This window comes from Bos grunniens, chromosome 11 (genome assembly GCF_055505025.1).
Source record: "Bos grunniens cultivar Pamir isolate PY7600 chromosome 11, Bosgru_T2T1.0, whole genome shotgun sequence".
In the NCBI taxonomy this organism is placed as follows: domain Eukaryota; kingdom Metazoa; phylum Chordata; class Mammalia; order Artiodactyla; family Bovidae; genus Bos; species Bos grunniens.
The window spans coordinates 85711433-85725572 of NC_141175.1; the positions used below are offsets into that span (position 1 = coordinate 85711433).

At 44.2% G+C, this 14140-nt stretch overlaps 1 protein-coding gene and 1 long non-coding RNA gene across 4 annotated transcripts in view; one reads left to right on the plus strand and one right to left on the minus strand.

Moving 5' to 3' along the window:
* Window positions 1-413: 413 nt before the first annotated feature.
* The window catches only part of LOC147363461 (uncharacterized), an 82017-nt gene continuing 68290 nt past the window's right edge, over window positions 414-14140 (minus strand). Inside the window, exon 2 of one of the 3 annotated variants that reach the window (XM_086327359.1) lies at window positions 414-1412. In XM_086327359.1, the coding sequence (XP_086183485.1) occupies window positions 1326-1412 (87 nt within the window). In that variant the 3' untranslated portion in view covers window positions 414-1325. Of the gene's footprint in view, window positions 2444-14140 lie in introns of all 3 variants that reach the window. The other 2 variants (XM_086327360.1, XM_086327361.1) reach the window with 2 other exon arrangements.
* The window catches only part of LOC147363462 (uncharacterized), a 35050-nt gene continuing 25130 nt past the window's right edge, over window positions 4221-14140 (plus strand). The window contains exons 1-2 of the long non-coding RNA XR_015137179.1: window positions 4221-4591; window positions 10752-10850. This is a non-coding gene — a long non-coding RNA (uncharacterized LOC147363462). The remainder of the gene's footprint in view (window positions 4592-10751; window positions 10851-14140) is intronic.

Genomic DNA, 14140 nt, shown 5'->3' on the forward strand with positions numbered 1-14140 from the left:
TTATCACATAGTCTATGACAGATTGAAAGATAGTTTGAGAATCCTTGTACAAGACAACTTTTAATAGTCTACCAAATAGTTCCATTAATAAAAAACCTTCAGACTAAGAATGTTCCTGTTTCCACAGGGGAACTACTATGAGCAGTTCCCTGGATAGTCTAGGGAAAAAAAAATAGAATTACTTTTCTATACTCACCATTGAGCCTAAGTCATTAAAATCTATCTTCACCCATTGAGACAATTTGTATTGTTCTAATCCTGAGGTTCCCAAACTTTTCAGATTCATGGCTTCTTACTGTCTCAGTAATTTTTTTCACAGAGATACTGGGCCAAAAAAAACACACCATAAATCTCATTTATCCAATAGGAAGGTCCCAACAACTTAGCTGTTTGAAAAAAAAAATACCCATAAATTGAAAGAAAAAAATATTTTAATTTTATTCTTAACCACAGTTATTTATAAAAGGATATGTATGACAACTGGGCATTGAACATCTTCTCAAACCTTGGAAGCTGTTTAGACACCACCACTCATTCACCTTATGTTCACACAGATTTTTACTTACTAGTCTCATTTTATAACAGCTGCTGAAAACCCAAAGATATCTTTGAAAGGAGTGCAGCACAATCTAATGTTGAAACCCTGAACAACCTTGACCAAGTAGTTCAGCTGGTGGCCAACAGATGTCAAGCATCACCCTTGACGTTTAACCTACACCACAGAACCTCCATGAGTTTGCGGTGGTGTCCTGGGCACCTAGCACATAGTCTGGAATTCTTGACTCTATTCTTTTTCAATTTTTTATTCTATCCTCCCATTTGTAAAATAAAATCATCCATTTTAAATGTCTAGCAACTACCTCTGCTAAAGCTGGGATTAAACAGAATATAACATTTACTGTCAGAACTCTGGCCTTTCACCGCTAGCACTCAAGAAGCTGTGTATTTCCTCCTCTGTTCTTTGTTTCTGGTGAAGCCTGTAGAGGATGAGAAGGTCCCCAGTGGCCAGACATCCCAAATATACGTCTCAGAGAGGTTAACAAAATCTTCTGCTCTGTTATACATTTAAATAAAAGTGCAGTTTTAAACTTGAGCTCATAAATAGATACAGAGAACAGATGGGTGGTGGTGAGGGGACACAAAATGGGTGAGGGAGGTCAAAAGGTACAAACTTCCAGTTATAAAATAAGTAAGTCATGGGTATATAATGCATAGTGTTGTAACGACAGTTAATATTACTAATTTCATATTTGAAAGTTGCTAAGGGAGTAGATCTTAAAAGTCTTCATCCTTGGCTGCCCAGTGGTTAGGACTCTGCACTTCCACTACAGGGGACACAGGTTTGCTTCCTGCTGGATCCTGCACGCTGTGTGGTGTGATCCTGGAAGATCCCACATGGCGTGTAGTGTGTACTGCGGCCAAAAAAAAAAAAAAAAAAAAGTGTTCAGCACAAGAGGAAAAAAAACTTTTGTAGCTATGTATGGTGATGGCTTTAACTAGACATATGGTGATCATTTTGTAATATATACAAATAACGAATCCTTATCCTGTATAAGTCAGTCAGTTCAGCCGCTCAGTCGTGTCCGACTCTTTGTGACCCCTGAACCACAGCACATCAGGCCTCTCTGTCCATCACCAACTCCCGGAGTTTACACAAACCCATGTCCATTGAGTTGCTGATGCCATCTAACCATCTCATCCTCTGCCATCCCCTTCTCCTCCTGCCCCCAATCCCTCCCAGCATCAGGGTCTTTTCAAATGAGTCAGCTCTTCACATCAGGTGGCCAAAGTACTGGAGTTTCGGCTTCAACATCAGTTCTTCCAATGAACACCCAGGACTGATCTCCTTTAGGATGGACTGGTTGGATCTCCTTGCAGTCCAAGGGACTCTCAAGAGTCTTCGCCAACACCACAGTTCAAAAGCTTCAATTCTTCGGCGCTCAGCTTTCTTTATAGTCCAACTCTCACATCCATACATGACCACTGGAAAAACCATAGCCTCGACTAGATGGACCTTTGTTGGCAAAGTAATGTCTCTGCTTTTTAATATGCTATCTAGGTTGGGCATAACTTTCCTTCCAAGGAGTAAGCATCTTTTAATTTCATGGCTGCAATCACCATCTGCAGTGATTTTGGAGCCCAGAAAAAGAAAGTCTGACACTGTTTCCACTGTTTCCCCATCTATTTCCCATGAAGTGATGGGACCGGATGCCATGATCTTCCTTTTCTGAATGTTGAGCTTTAAGCCAACTTTTTCACTCTCCTCTTTCACTTTCATCAAGAGGCTCTTCAGTTCTTCACTTTCTGCCATAAAGGTGGTGTCATCTGCATATCTGAGGTTATTGATATTTCTCCTGGCAATCTTGATTCCAGCTTGTGCTTCATCCAGCCCAGAATTTCTCATGATGTACTCTGCATATAAGTTAAATAAGCAGGGTTATACCTGAAATCAATATAACATTATGTGTCAATTATAACTCAAAAAAAAAGAAAAGAAGTTTTTAACTCATCATGTTATCTTTTAACAGACCATTCAAGACTGAAAGCAGTACAAAAATAGGTGGAATTTGGCACCTTCTAATTTTTTTAACCATTCTCAATCACATTTTATTCTAATCCTGACTTTTCTATCCAATTATATTTATTTCATTCATCCTAAATTCCTGTCCCTTGGATCATGTAAGAGGCTCTAACAGGAATATGTGGGACTTAAGCATAGCTTGAAATCAAGTTTTTGTTTTTTTTCATCTGGGTCAAAATGTTCTCTTCATCATCACAGTTGTCGTCATCATTATAAATATGAACTATTTATCCTATTTGGCTGCTATTAACAGTTGAAGGGATGGCCTCCCTCTGTCTCCTGTTTCTAGCTTTTCCTGGCTCCTTTTCCATCAGCAGAGGAAAGGGGAGAAAGAGAGAGACTCATATATCTTATACTCCCTACAAGACTGTCTCTTCCCGGCAACAACGAAAAAGACTTTTTCTTTCTCTCTCTCTCTCCACCCCCTCCCTCCTTTTTAGGAAGATCCCCTGTTCTCTTATCTTCTGTTCGTTACTACCTTCAGATAATTGATACAGACTACCTCTGACATTAAGCTACTGTCTTGTAATGGAAAATACATTCCGTCTCCAAGGATAAATCCAAGCTTATCAGAATATACTATTTAAAACCACTTTCATAAGAAACAGCACACAAATTGTAGATAGATGGCTCAGCGCCACTGGGACTCCAGGACAGGTATCTGATGTCAGAACAAGGAGGGCAGCGCCCTTCACTGCTGCTCTTCATTCCCCCTGCCTGATGTGGAACTCTCCACTTCTTTTCTTGCTGGCGATTTTCTATACACCAGATGTCAACAAATATATTGGATTCTGTAATTCTTTAATCTGTTTAACATTTCAAAAGTGCTGAAAGATTTAGGCATATTATCAATTCAACTATGGGCTAGTCTCTGATTACTCAGTTCAGTTCAGTTCAGTCGCTCAGTTGTGTCCGATTCTTTGCAACCCCATGGACTGCAGCACTCCAGGCTTCCCTGTCCATCACCAACCCCCGGAGCTTACTCAAACTCATGTCCATCAAATCAGTGATGCCATCCAACCATCTCATCCTCTGTCATCCCCTTCTCCTCCCACCTTCAATCTTTACCAGCATCAGGGTCTGATTACTAGGGGAGGGGATTAGCAGGATACCTGTTTGAAGCAAGTATCCCAGAAGTCACTGTGTTTAAAACCCGTGGGAAGACTGATGGATGGTGCTCAGAAAAATTAAAAGCCAGGAAAAGCAGAGGCCCCGGGGCCAGAACAAGGCAGGTAAACAATGGTTCCATCTGGGAGTCAAGGTGGGAAGTTTTTCTTACCCTGCTCCTGGGGACAAAAGTTAAGTGAAAACATCTTTACAACACTGACTAACGCCCCATCAGAGGGACTCCTGTTTTTGCCAAGCTGATTTTGTTGCAGGAGAGGGGACCCCTTCCAGGGCCTGAAACTGGGCTCTTGTCTAACACTCTGAAAAGAATTGTCCGAGGAGACACGTGCTGACAAAGCAAGAGATTTTATTGGGAAAGGGCACCCGGGTGGAGAGCAGTAGGGTAAGGGAACCCAGGAGAACTGCTCTGCCGCGCGGCTCACAGTCTCCGGTTTTATGGTGATGGGATTAATTTCTGGGTGGTCTTTGGCCAATCATTCTAATTCAGAGTCCTTCCTGGTGGCGCACGCATGGCTCAGCCAAGATGGATGCTAGCCAGAGGGTTCTGGGAAGTGGATGGACATGCGGTGTTTCCTTTTGACCTTTCCTGAACTCTTCCGGTTGGTGGTGGCTTATTAGTTCCGTATTCCTTATCAGGATCTGCTGTCATAAAACAACTCATGTAAATGGTTACTATGGTGCCTGGCCAGGGTGGGCGGTTTCAATCAGTGTGCTTCCCCTAACAATTTCATGAGTGGTAAATGAAATGTTCCTCGAAGAGAGAGATGATAGAGGAAGACACAGGAAAAGCACAACCGAATCGCCAAACGTCACCCGCATTGCAAAACCGGAGGAATTTTCAGAAGCAATGAGAGAGACCAGCCCAACCCAGCTCTCCCTCAGGTACGTTTTCTTCCTTCCTGACTCATCGGTTTCTTTAGGGAAGCCTGATGGGAAGGGATTAGGCAGCCAGCAAGTCAGCCAGCTTTTTCTGGCACCACAGGGCTTTTTGATTTCAGATCCTGTGAGTCTTCAAGAACAGACTAGGCATGCCAGTGTTCTAGGCTGGGGGCCAGCAACAATTCAGCTATGACGAAGCACATCAGATGGTCGATGCTCCCAGCCAGAGACCTGAGGACCCTCCTGGGGTTGCCCCTCTCTGGAAGTTTGAAGCTATCAGGACAGGTCTGCCTTCTTGAAATGTACAAATGTCACCAGCCGGGAGTGGCAGATGCCCAGAGGCGTCTGGAAACAGATTTCCATCTGGTTATGGGTTAGGCTTCCTGGGACACAGATTAAAATAGTTTGAAATAAAGCCACGGAAGTACCGGCTTGGCTTTTCACATATTGTTATGGTCTCTGGGTCATTTCCTGCCTTTGGAATTTACTTCCTTTCCAGGTTCAGCAAAACCCCACTGAATACAAGAAAGAGGTGGGGAGTTTTCTTTGCCCAGGCCCGGCAGAGGGGCCGCTCTGCCTCTGGGAACTGGTACCTCTCGGGTGGTTGCCTCTTCCCGTGTTCCTGTCTGCTCACGCTGAGCCCTGCAGGGCGGAAGCTTCAGGAATGGAACAAAAATTAGGAAAGGGAGCCATCTCCAGTTAAGTCAGATGAATCCTCTTGTTTCCTGGAAAATAAGGGAAGGAATAGACTGGGAAGGATGCAAAGGATGATTCATCCTTTTATAAAGAGGAGAGCCCTTTACCACCAGTGTTCTGTTCAGGGAGGGATGCAGCCTCTCTTGGAAAGAGGCTGAAACCAGCTCCACCTGGTCACCCCATCCCCTGACCTGCAGTTAGGTGCTGAGGACAGTGACATCAGCTACACCACCAGGACCTGTCTTGTTTTATTTCACTAATATTAATTTTCTACTTTGTTCCCCAAAAGATTTATGGTACCAATGACTGTCTTCCTGGCAGCATTTTTATGCTCATTTTGGGCACTCTGAAGCTGATGTGACTCCTTGGAAATTTTACCCACAGCTCCTAGTATGCCCTGAACAGCCACTGTGTTTCTGCAATGCAGGGACACCCAGAGGTCAAGGTAGAACCCTCTCACTCAAAAGGCTATAAGAGCTGGTCAGAACTTTAATGCGTAAGCTGCTGCCACTGCTGTTTCCAAAAAACGTTTGTCTCTCCAGAGTGATCCAAAGTCACAAGTTCCCTCTGAAAAGCCAACTCATGCAGTCCTTGTTGTCAGGAGGAAGCTCCTGGTGTCTGTTCAATGTCCACAACTCATCTCTCTCTAGACTAAGAGATCAGAGCTCACAGCTTTGGAGGAAGGGCTCATTTTTGCCCCAACTCTCAGTATAAGCACAGCTACACTGGCAGCAAGAGCTCGGTCAACATAAAGGAAGTGGAAGCTGGTGATCAGCCTTTATTCTGGCGGCCCCCTCCCCCATCCCCAGAAACAAGAACCAGGGCTCCCTTCCCTCCCCCACTGCCTTGACCAGGTTATCACTGTGGCTTAGGACTGAATCAAAGTGAACTTTCCGAATCACGCTGTCTCATCGGGTATCCACAGAAATGGTCTGTGACCTTCACGGCAATGTTTCTAGCGTTTAGAAAGTTCCGGGGGGAGTGAATAAGTGGCTAAGGACAGAGTTGGCCCTGTAACTAAGCAGGGTCAGAAACACCTCTAAGGTATGATTTTTTTTTCAATTACATAAAGCTATCTTTAATAAAAAAATACTCATACACATGCTGCTAAAGTTGAGTAAAATATGTAATTTTTGAAGCAACCAGAAATCTGCCCAAGGGCTCCAATTTTCCTCCACAAAGGAGATTCTGGATGACTAAGGCCTTATGTTTCCATAACATTTTCGTAAAAGTGTAACGAGGGACTGGTTAACTTTCTAAGCTTTTGCTTTTTAACTTTAGAGAGTCTGATTGCACAGGTCTGGCAGGAGGCCAGGGACCTGCGTTTTTTATCAAGCCCACCTGCTGATGCTGGTACAAGTGGTCTGTGGCCCATATTTTGGAAAACTGTGCTGAAAATAATAGTGAATCATTATCATATTAACATGGATTAACTGCTAATACAAGAGAACATTGCACCTGGATTCCAGGCCAGGCTTTGGTACTCTGCGAGGCTGCAGACAAGAAAGTTTAATTCTCCAAGATTGAAGGTCTCAGGACCAGATGGTGACCTCTAAAAATTTAGTTGGAGGCTGTTTTCTAAATTATGGCTGAAAATCCCAAAGAGTATGAGGATTTGTCCAAAGGGTCAAAGATGGTAGGCCTTCTACAGCGTGCCCTGAGTACTCACTGAAGTCCTGTGGTCAGAAAACCACAGAGGCCAGGGAGGATCTTCTGACCCCAGGGCTGCAGTCTTGATATCCTACATCTCAGGACAAGAACCAAAGGAACAGATACATCTTTCCTTGTCATTATGCATGTGTGCATGCTAAGTCGCTTCAGTCGTGTCTCTTTGCGGCCCTATAGACTGAAGCCCACCAGACTCCTCTCTCCATGGAATTCTCCAGGCAAGAATACTGGAGTGGGTTGCCATGCCCTACTCCAGGGGATCTTCCCGACCCAGGGATCGAACCCACATCTCCTGTGGCTCCTAACTTATAGGCAGATTCTTTATTGCTGAGCCACCGGGGAAGCCCTTCCTTGCCCCCAATCATTTCCAAATAGAAAAGAGGAAAAGGGAAAAGATTAGAGTTATTTAGTGCTTTATATGCCTTTATATCTTTTAAATTCTCAAATAGTCCTAGTATCATTAGTCTCATTTTGAAGATGAGAAAATTAAGGATTAAAGATGTTGCACAAGATTGAATTCAACTATACTTCAATAACAAAATAAATTAAAAGAGAAAAAATGCTGGATAACTTTGCTAAATTGCCAAAGCCATACGGCTATTGAATGCCTGAGCTGAAATTTGAACTCACATCTATCAAAGTGCAAGTTCCATTTTCTTTTCAGAAAGCCATTCACAACTAAAGTTATGCTGTGACCATTCTGATGGCCTAGCTGTTTTGAGACCCTCAAAATACCGTCACCTCTCCATGATCTTCATCCATACCCGTTACCTACTCTATTTCAGAATCTCACCTCATTTTTTATTTTTATTCCATCCCTGGTCTGCAACCAGTCCCTCAGTCCTGGTCATTTCTTATCACAAATTCTTTACCCCCCAGAGGTGAAATATCACCACTTCTCCTGGGCTCAGGAGGACTTTTTTGGTCCATAATCACTCCAACCAATGACTTTAAGACCCTTAGGTTCGAGAGAACCCAGGATATCCCCAGAGGTTTCCAAGGAAAGAGACTCCTCAAATGCCTGAGAGGCATTCAGTCCAATTCAGTTGCTCAGTCATGTTCGACTCTTTGCGACCCCTTGGACTGCAGCACGCCAGGCTTCCCTGTTCAACACCAATTCCCAGAGCTTGCTCAAACTCATATCCATCGAGTCGGTGATGCCATCCAACCATCTCACCCTCTGTTGTCCCCTTCTTGATGCCTTTAATCTGATACCACCCATCCAACCCCTACCCCCAACTCCCTATGCCCCACCTCTGGATCTCTTCTCAGATCAGGACAGAGAGGCAGGAAACCGGGGTCAGCTGGTACCCTTCTGTATTAGAAGGAGATGCCCCTCCAACCTCAACTTCCTAGTAACAGTGATTATCCTGGGATGCTGGGCACCCCCTAGTGGGAGTAACAGAAGAAAAGACAAACTTGTGATGCTGTTCTCAGTCACCCATCCACCCCCAACTTCCTGCCCTCAGCTGCCTTGGCCTTCCCCCCCGATCTCGCTGTTCTTGAAATGATTCATTCTTCCCACGATGACTCGGCCTTTTGCCCCATAAAGCCCTCCCTGTCTTTAAAAATGTAATGAACTAAAATTAAGCAGAAGGCAACTCAGGCAGAACAGCAGGAAAAACTTCCTATAGGGAGAGCTCTCAAAACCGTGAAATTCCTTATAAGGCAAACTTTGACCTAACTGCAGTGGGAAAACAATAGAGAATATCTCAGAAAGATATTTTTGGAAACGAGGAGGATGAGGGAAAGGTTGCTTTCCTGATTTTAAGATCTATGTTAATACACACATCTGATCCCCTCAGCCTGATTCCAAGACTTAGATTAATGCTTGGTGCTATGTCTTACCTCTCCTAAGGCTGAGGGAACACTCAACCTTTATGCATTTGGGGATAAGCAGGTGAAGCCCTGTCCTAGCAGAGAGGTAGCCCATCTGTAGACTACTGTGGGATTTTCTGAACATGTGTCACTATCGCTCACTCTTTAAAGACCATGGCCATAGCCCCCCATGACAGGGATGAGCCTTATTACATTATAATCAATAAGCCATTTTCTGAGTACCTACAATACACAAGGTTCAAGTAGCCCCAGTCTAATGCATTTTAAAGATCTGCCCATATCTAGTTTAGTCCTTTATATACAAAGAAAGTCTTTGATAAGAGAGCTAAAGGATTCAAGTGCATGCATTAAGAATTCCGGGCATATTCACAGTCCATGTTTTAGTTAAAAACCTGATCATTTGCTCACTGGGCAGGGGACAACCAATCCCATCCTGTAGCCCAGTGCCAGTCCCTAGGGGATGTTATAATTACATGACATCACACCTCCCTTTGGTTGTTACAGTCTTACCTGTTCCTGGATCTGAGTCATCAATTCATTAGTGCCCATTCAAGTTAACCTTCCCTGATAAGTTTCCTGAAACCTTGCTCGTAATGCTGGCAATTCCAGTGCAGAATTGTCTCTGCTCTGGCTCCTGTCTCCTCTTGAATGAAGTCACTTGGACAGTCTGATCTCCCAGGTGCCTACAATGTTGATCTCTTCCATCATTTCTTTCAGAGTCATTTGATATATTCATTTCTTTGACAGCCAAGAACTTTGGAAGAAACTCTCCCCTCAGGCACTTCCATTTTTGTGTCCTTGCAAACTCAGCAGGCGCCTCGCAGGAGGAACCTCTGTGGGGAGTTAGAGGACACACTGGACCCCAGTTCTCAGGACTGCTGGGAGGCAGAGAGAGGTCAAGGATATTCCATGGTCAGCCTCTCATGTCTAACAGCAGAAGCTGGGACTCTTTCCCGCATAACTTGAGCTTGAATTAGAGGCAAGGAAATGGCAACCCACTCCAGTGTTCTTGCCTGGAGAATCCCAGGGACGGGGGAGCCTGGTGGGCTGCCGTCTATGGGGTCACACAGAGTCGGACACGACTGAAGCGACTTAGCAGCAGCAGCATGTCCATTGAGTCAGTGATGTCATCTAACCATCGAATCCTCTGCCACTCCCTTCTCCTTTTTGCCTTCAGTCTTTCCCAGCATGAGGGTGTTTTTCAATGAGTTGGCTCTTTGCATCAGGTGGCCAAAGTACTGGCGCTTCAGCATCAGTCCTTCCAATGAATATTCGGGGTTGATTTCCTTTAGGATTGACTGGTTTGATCATAAAGGTTAAGAAGCTTTAATTTGGGCTGTCTGTAATGAGCTGGATTCCTAGCATTGGATGCTTTCCAAGAAGGTAAGCAACCAGAGCAGTTATGGGAAATTCTGCTGTGTACTTTGTGGATAAAGGTGAGGAGAGGGTGCTCAGCTGCACCAAACAGAAATCAATGGTTTATGGAGCTTGGGGAGGGGGGTAGGTGGTGCCCAGAGAGGATGGGCCCCTTGGATCAGGCCTTGAGAGACCCAACACTGAGCCCCCATGGCAGTGTTTGTGAGCAGGGGGAGAGGTTCAAGCTGCCTGCCAGTGCCTACAGCAAGTCAGGTAGATAGGCTTTATCTGCTAACCTCCCCAAGGGAAGGGAATTATGGGCCAGCTGGAAATCTCCCAGGAAAGACAGGTATGCAACTCTTGGATGGCATTCAAGGAAACCAGGCAAGGGCTTGAACTCTGGCCAGAGAAGCAGGGTGTGTGACACCTAGGGAGCTGGGTGGGAGTCATTAGGGCTACACTCAGGCAGGGGAGAATAGGGCGTGGTGTGCCCATGAAGGGTGGGTGTGAGCATTCCAGAGCCTAGATAATGTTTACGGAAGAAGCTTTGGTAAATATAGACTGTAAGTCACTGTGGCTGCAACTGAGTTTCTGGTTCTTTTAGAGCTACAACATAAGGACGTTCTCAATAAACTTGGAGTTAAGAAACAGCCACAGATTGGACCAGATGGCCAGATCTGCAGCCTGCAGCCCAGGAGACAAGGCAAGTCCCTTTGACTTGATAGTTTTGCTTCAGAATCATAGTTACTGAAGGTAAAGCAAGCACTGCAGGTTGTCATCAACTTAATTTTCCTCCCCTCACTTCTGGGAAGTCTGTAAACCACTCTGTTTGGTGCCTTCAACCCTTTACTTCCTGGGGTGTGCTGGAGCCACTACGTACCACCTCCCAACTCCATGTTCAGTTAATGCAGTTCACAATCAGTCATGGAACTATTTATACTATGGAAATTGGCCAACAGTACAAATCAGAGCTTTATATTTGTTTCTGGAGAGCCAGTTGTTAAACATTTACCAGTACACCATGCTCTGGTGCCTCAGAAGATAAAGAATCTGCCTGCCATGTGGGAGACCCGGGTTCGATCCCTGGGTTGGGAAGATCCCCTGGAGAAGGAAATGGCTACCCATTCCAGTATTCTTGCCTGGAGAATCCCATGGACCAAGGAACCTGGTAGGTTATATGTCACAAAGAGTCAGACATGACTAAGTGACTAACACATGCCTGTTACTAAAGGCTCTTACATGAAAGAGGGGATAGTGAAAAAAATGTAATTTTTTCCCCTTGTTTCTTCCTTTCAGACTTCCCCCATCTTTTATATACCTATTCAGCTGTTTCTCAAAACGTACCTCTTAGGCAGGTCAAGGAGAGTTATATCTGCACATTCCACCGGAATCCAGTGAGGTTAAGTGTAAGATCAAGGACACACAGCAGAGCCTGAGAGAGAAGTTTGCACACAGCAGTTTATTTGAGAATCCCAATGAACAACAGGGCAATATGGGAATCAAAAGAGGGAAGGAAGAAAAAGCAGTTCTAGAATGTGTTTGTTGTTGAGTTGATTCTGGCGAAGAGCAACAGGCACTCAGTCCCATGGAACCTGCCAAAGGGCCTTCTGCTATGCATCTCAGTATATCTCAATAATTTATATGGCCTTTCCATTATGAAATTACTGATTAAATGCTTGACATCCTTTATTTTCCAGTTTTCAAATAATGACCTGGCTCCCTAGCACGGTTAGTCAACAGTAAATTTTCTTTTAGTATGATAATTAATTCATGGATTGAAATATCCATGCTAACAAAGATCACTTTGCTAACAAAGATCCATATAGTCAAAGCTATGTTGTTTTTTTCCCAATAGTCATGTACTGATGTGAGAGTTGGACCATATAGAAAGCTGAATGCTGAAGAATTGATACTTTTGAACTGTGGTGCTGGAGAAGACTCTTGAGAGTCTCTTGGACAGAAAGGACATCAAACCAGCCAATTCTAAAGGAAATTAACCCTGAATATTCACTGGAAGGACTGATGCTGAAGCTGAAAGTCCAATACTTTGGCCACCTGATTCAAAGAGCCAAGTCATTGGAAAAGACCCTAATGTTGGGAAAGATTGAGGACAGGAGGAGAAGCGGGCAACAAAGGATGAGATGGTTGGATGGCAACGTACATGAGTATGAACAAACTCCAGGAGATAGTGAAGGACAGGGAAACCTGGTGTGCTTCAGTCCATGGGGTCACAGAGTCAGACACACTAAGTGACTGAACAACAACAATGCACTTCACTGCAGTTATTATCCTGACTTGTGCTCAACTTTGTCCATGGAGGCTTATTCCTGTTGCTTCCTGAGTTTTTTTGTACAACCCCAGTAGTTTCGGAGAAGGCAACGGCACCCCACTCCAGTACTCTTGCTTGGAAAATCCCATGGATGGAGGAGCCTGGTGGGCTGCAGTCCATGGGGTCGCTAAGAGTTGGACACGACTGAGCGACTTCACTTTCACTTTTCACTTTCCTGCATTGGAGAAGGAAATGGCACCCCACTCCAGTGTTCTTGCCTGGAGAATCCCAGGGACGGGGGAGCCTGGTGGGTGGCCGTCTATGGGGTCGCACAGAGTTGGACACGACTGAAGTGACTTAGCAGCAGTAGCAGCAATAGTTTTTTATGGCTTTCTTCTTTTCTGGTATAATAAGATATCCAATAGAACGTTCTGTGATGATGGTAACGTTCTATGTCTGCACTCTATGATGCTTTAGCCACTAGCCACACGTAGTGATTAACTACATGAAATGTAGCTAATGCAACTGAGGAACTGAATTTTAAACTGTATTTAACTGTTGATTGATTTTATTTTAAATAGCCACATGTGGCCAATTGCCACCAAACTGACCAACACAATTCTATTTTGTAACAAATGAAGAAACTTAGTTACAGAGAAGCAGTAGGATTTGTTATGGTATAAGTTATTTGATCCTTATCATTAGAATAGTGCAGGGAATAACCACATGTAAATAATGTGGGAAACTGCTCTAAAATACTGATTTCTGAGCCTCACCCTCAGTTATTTTGATTCATTCTGTATGAGGTGGTGCTCAAGAATCTGTTGTTTTTAAAAGTTATTTTAATATTATCATGTGATTCTGATGAGCAGCTAGGTTCCAGAGCCACTATATTAGGTTGCTGGAATGTAGTATTTATGTTACAGCTATGGTTCATTGAAGATCATTCCAATGAATCAACTGTACAGCTGTAACTCCTTGTGGTCCGTCTTAGAACTTCTCAGAGGATCGTAACACTCTGCTAGTTAGAGGAGCAAGAGCTACAGGTGCTTACAGAGCCTCGCCTCTCTCTGACGTCAGTGTAGGCCTGCTGGCCTTTGTTTTGCCTGCTGTAACACAAATACTATTAACTGAAAGAAAATAAAGAAAGTGAAGTCACTCAGTTGTGTCTGACTCTTTGCAACCCCATGGACTGTAGCCCACCAGGCTCCTCCATCCGTTGAATTTTCTAGGCAAGAGTACTGGAGTGGGTTGCCATTTCCTTCTCCAGGGGATCTTCCCAGCCCAGGGATCGAACCCAGGTCTCCCGCATTGCGGGCAGACGCTTTACTGTCTGAGCCATCACTATAAACTGAGTAGCTTACAAATAACAGTAATTTATTTCTCACAATTCTGGAGGCTGAAAAGTCCAAGATCAAGATACCAGCTGATTCAGCATCTGATGAGAGTCCACTTCTTTTTTTTTTTTTTTTGAGAGTCCACTTCTTATACACCATTTTTTCACTGAGGCTTCTTTTACAAGGGCACTAATTTCACTCATGAGGGTTCTGCCCTCATGACCTAAACAACTCTTAAAGACCCCTACCTTCTAATACCATCACCTTGTGGGGTAAGAGTTCAACATATGAACTGGGGAGACAGAAACATTCAGATCACAGCATGGCCCACATTCACCCATTGATGCTTTCAAACTGTGGTGCTGGAGAAGACTCTTGAGAGTCCCT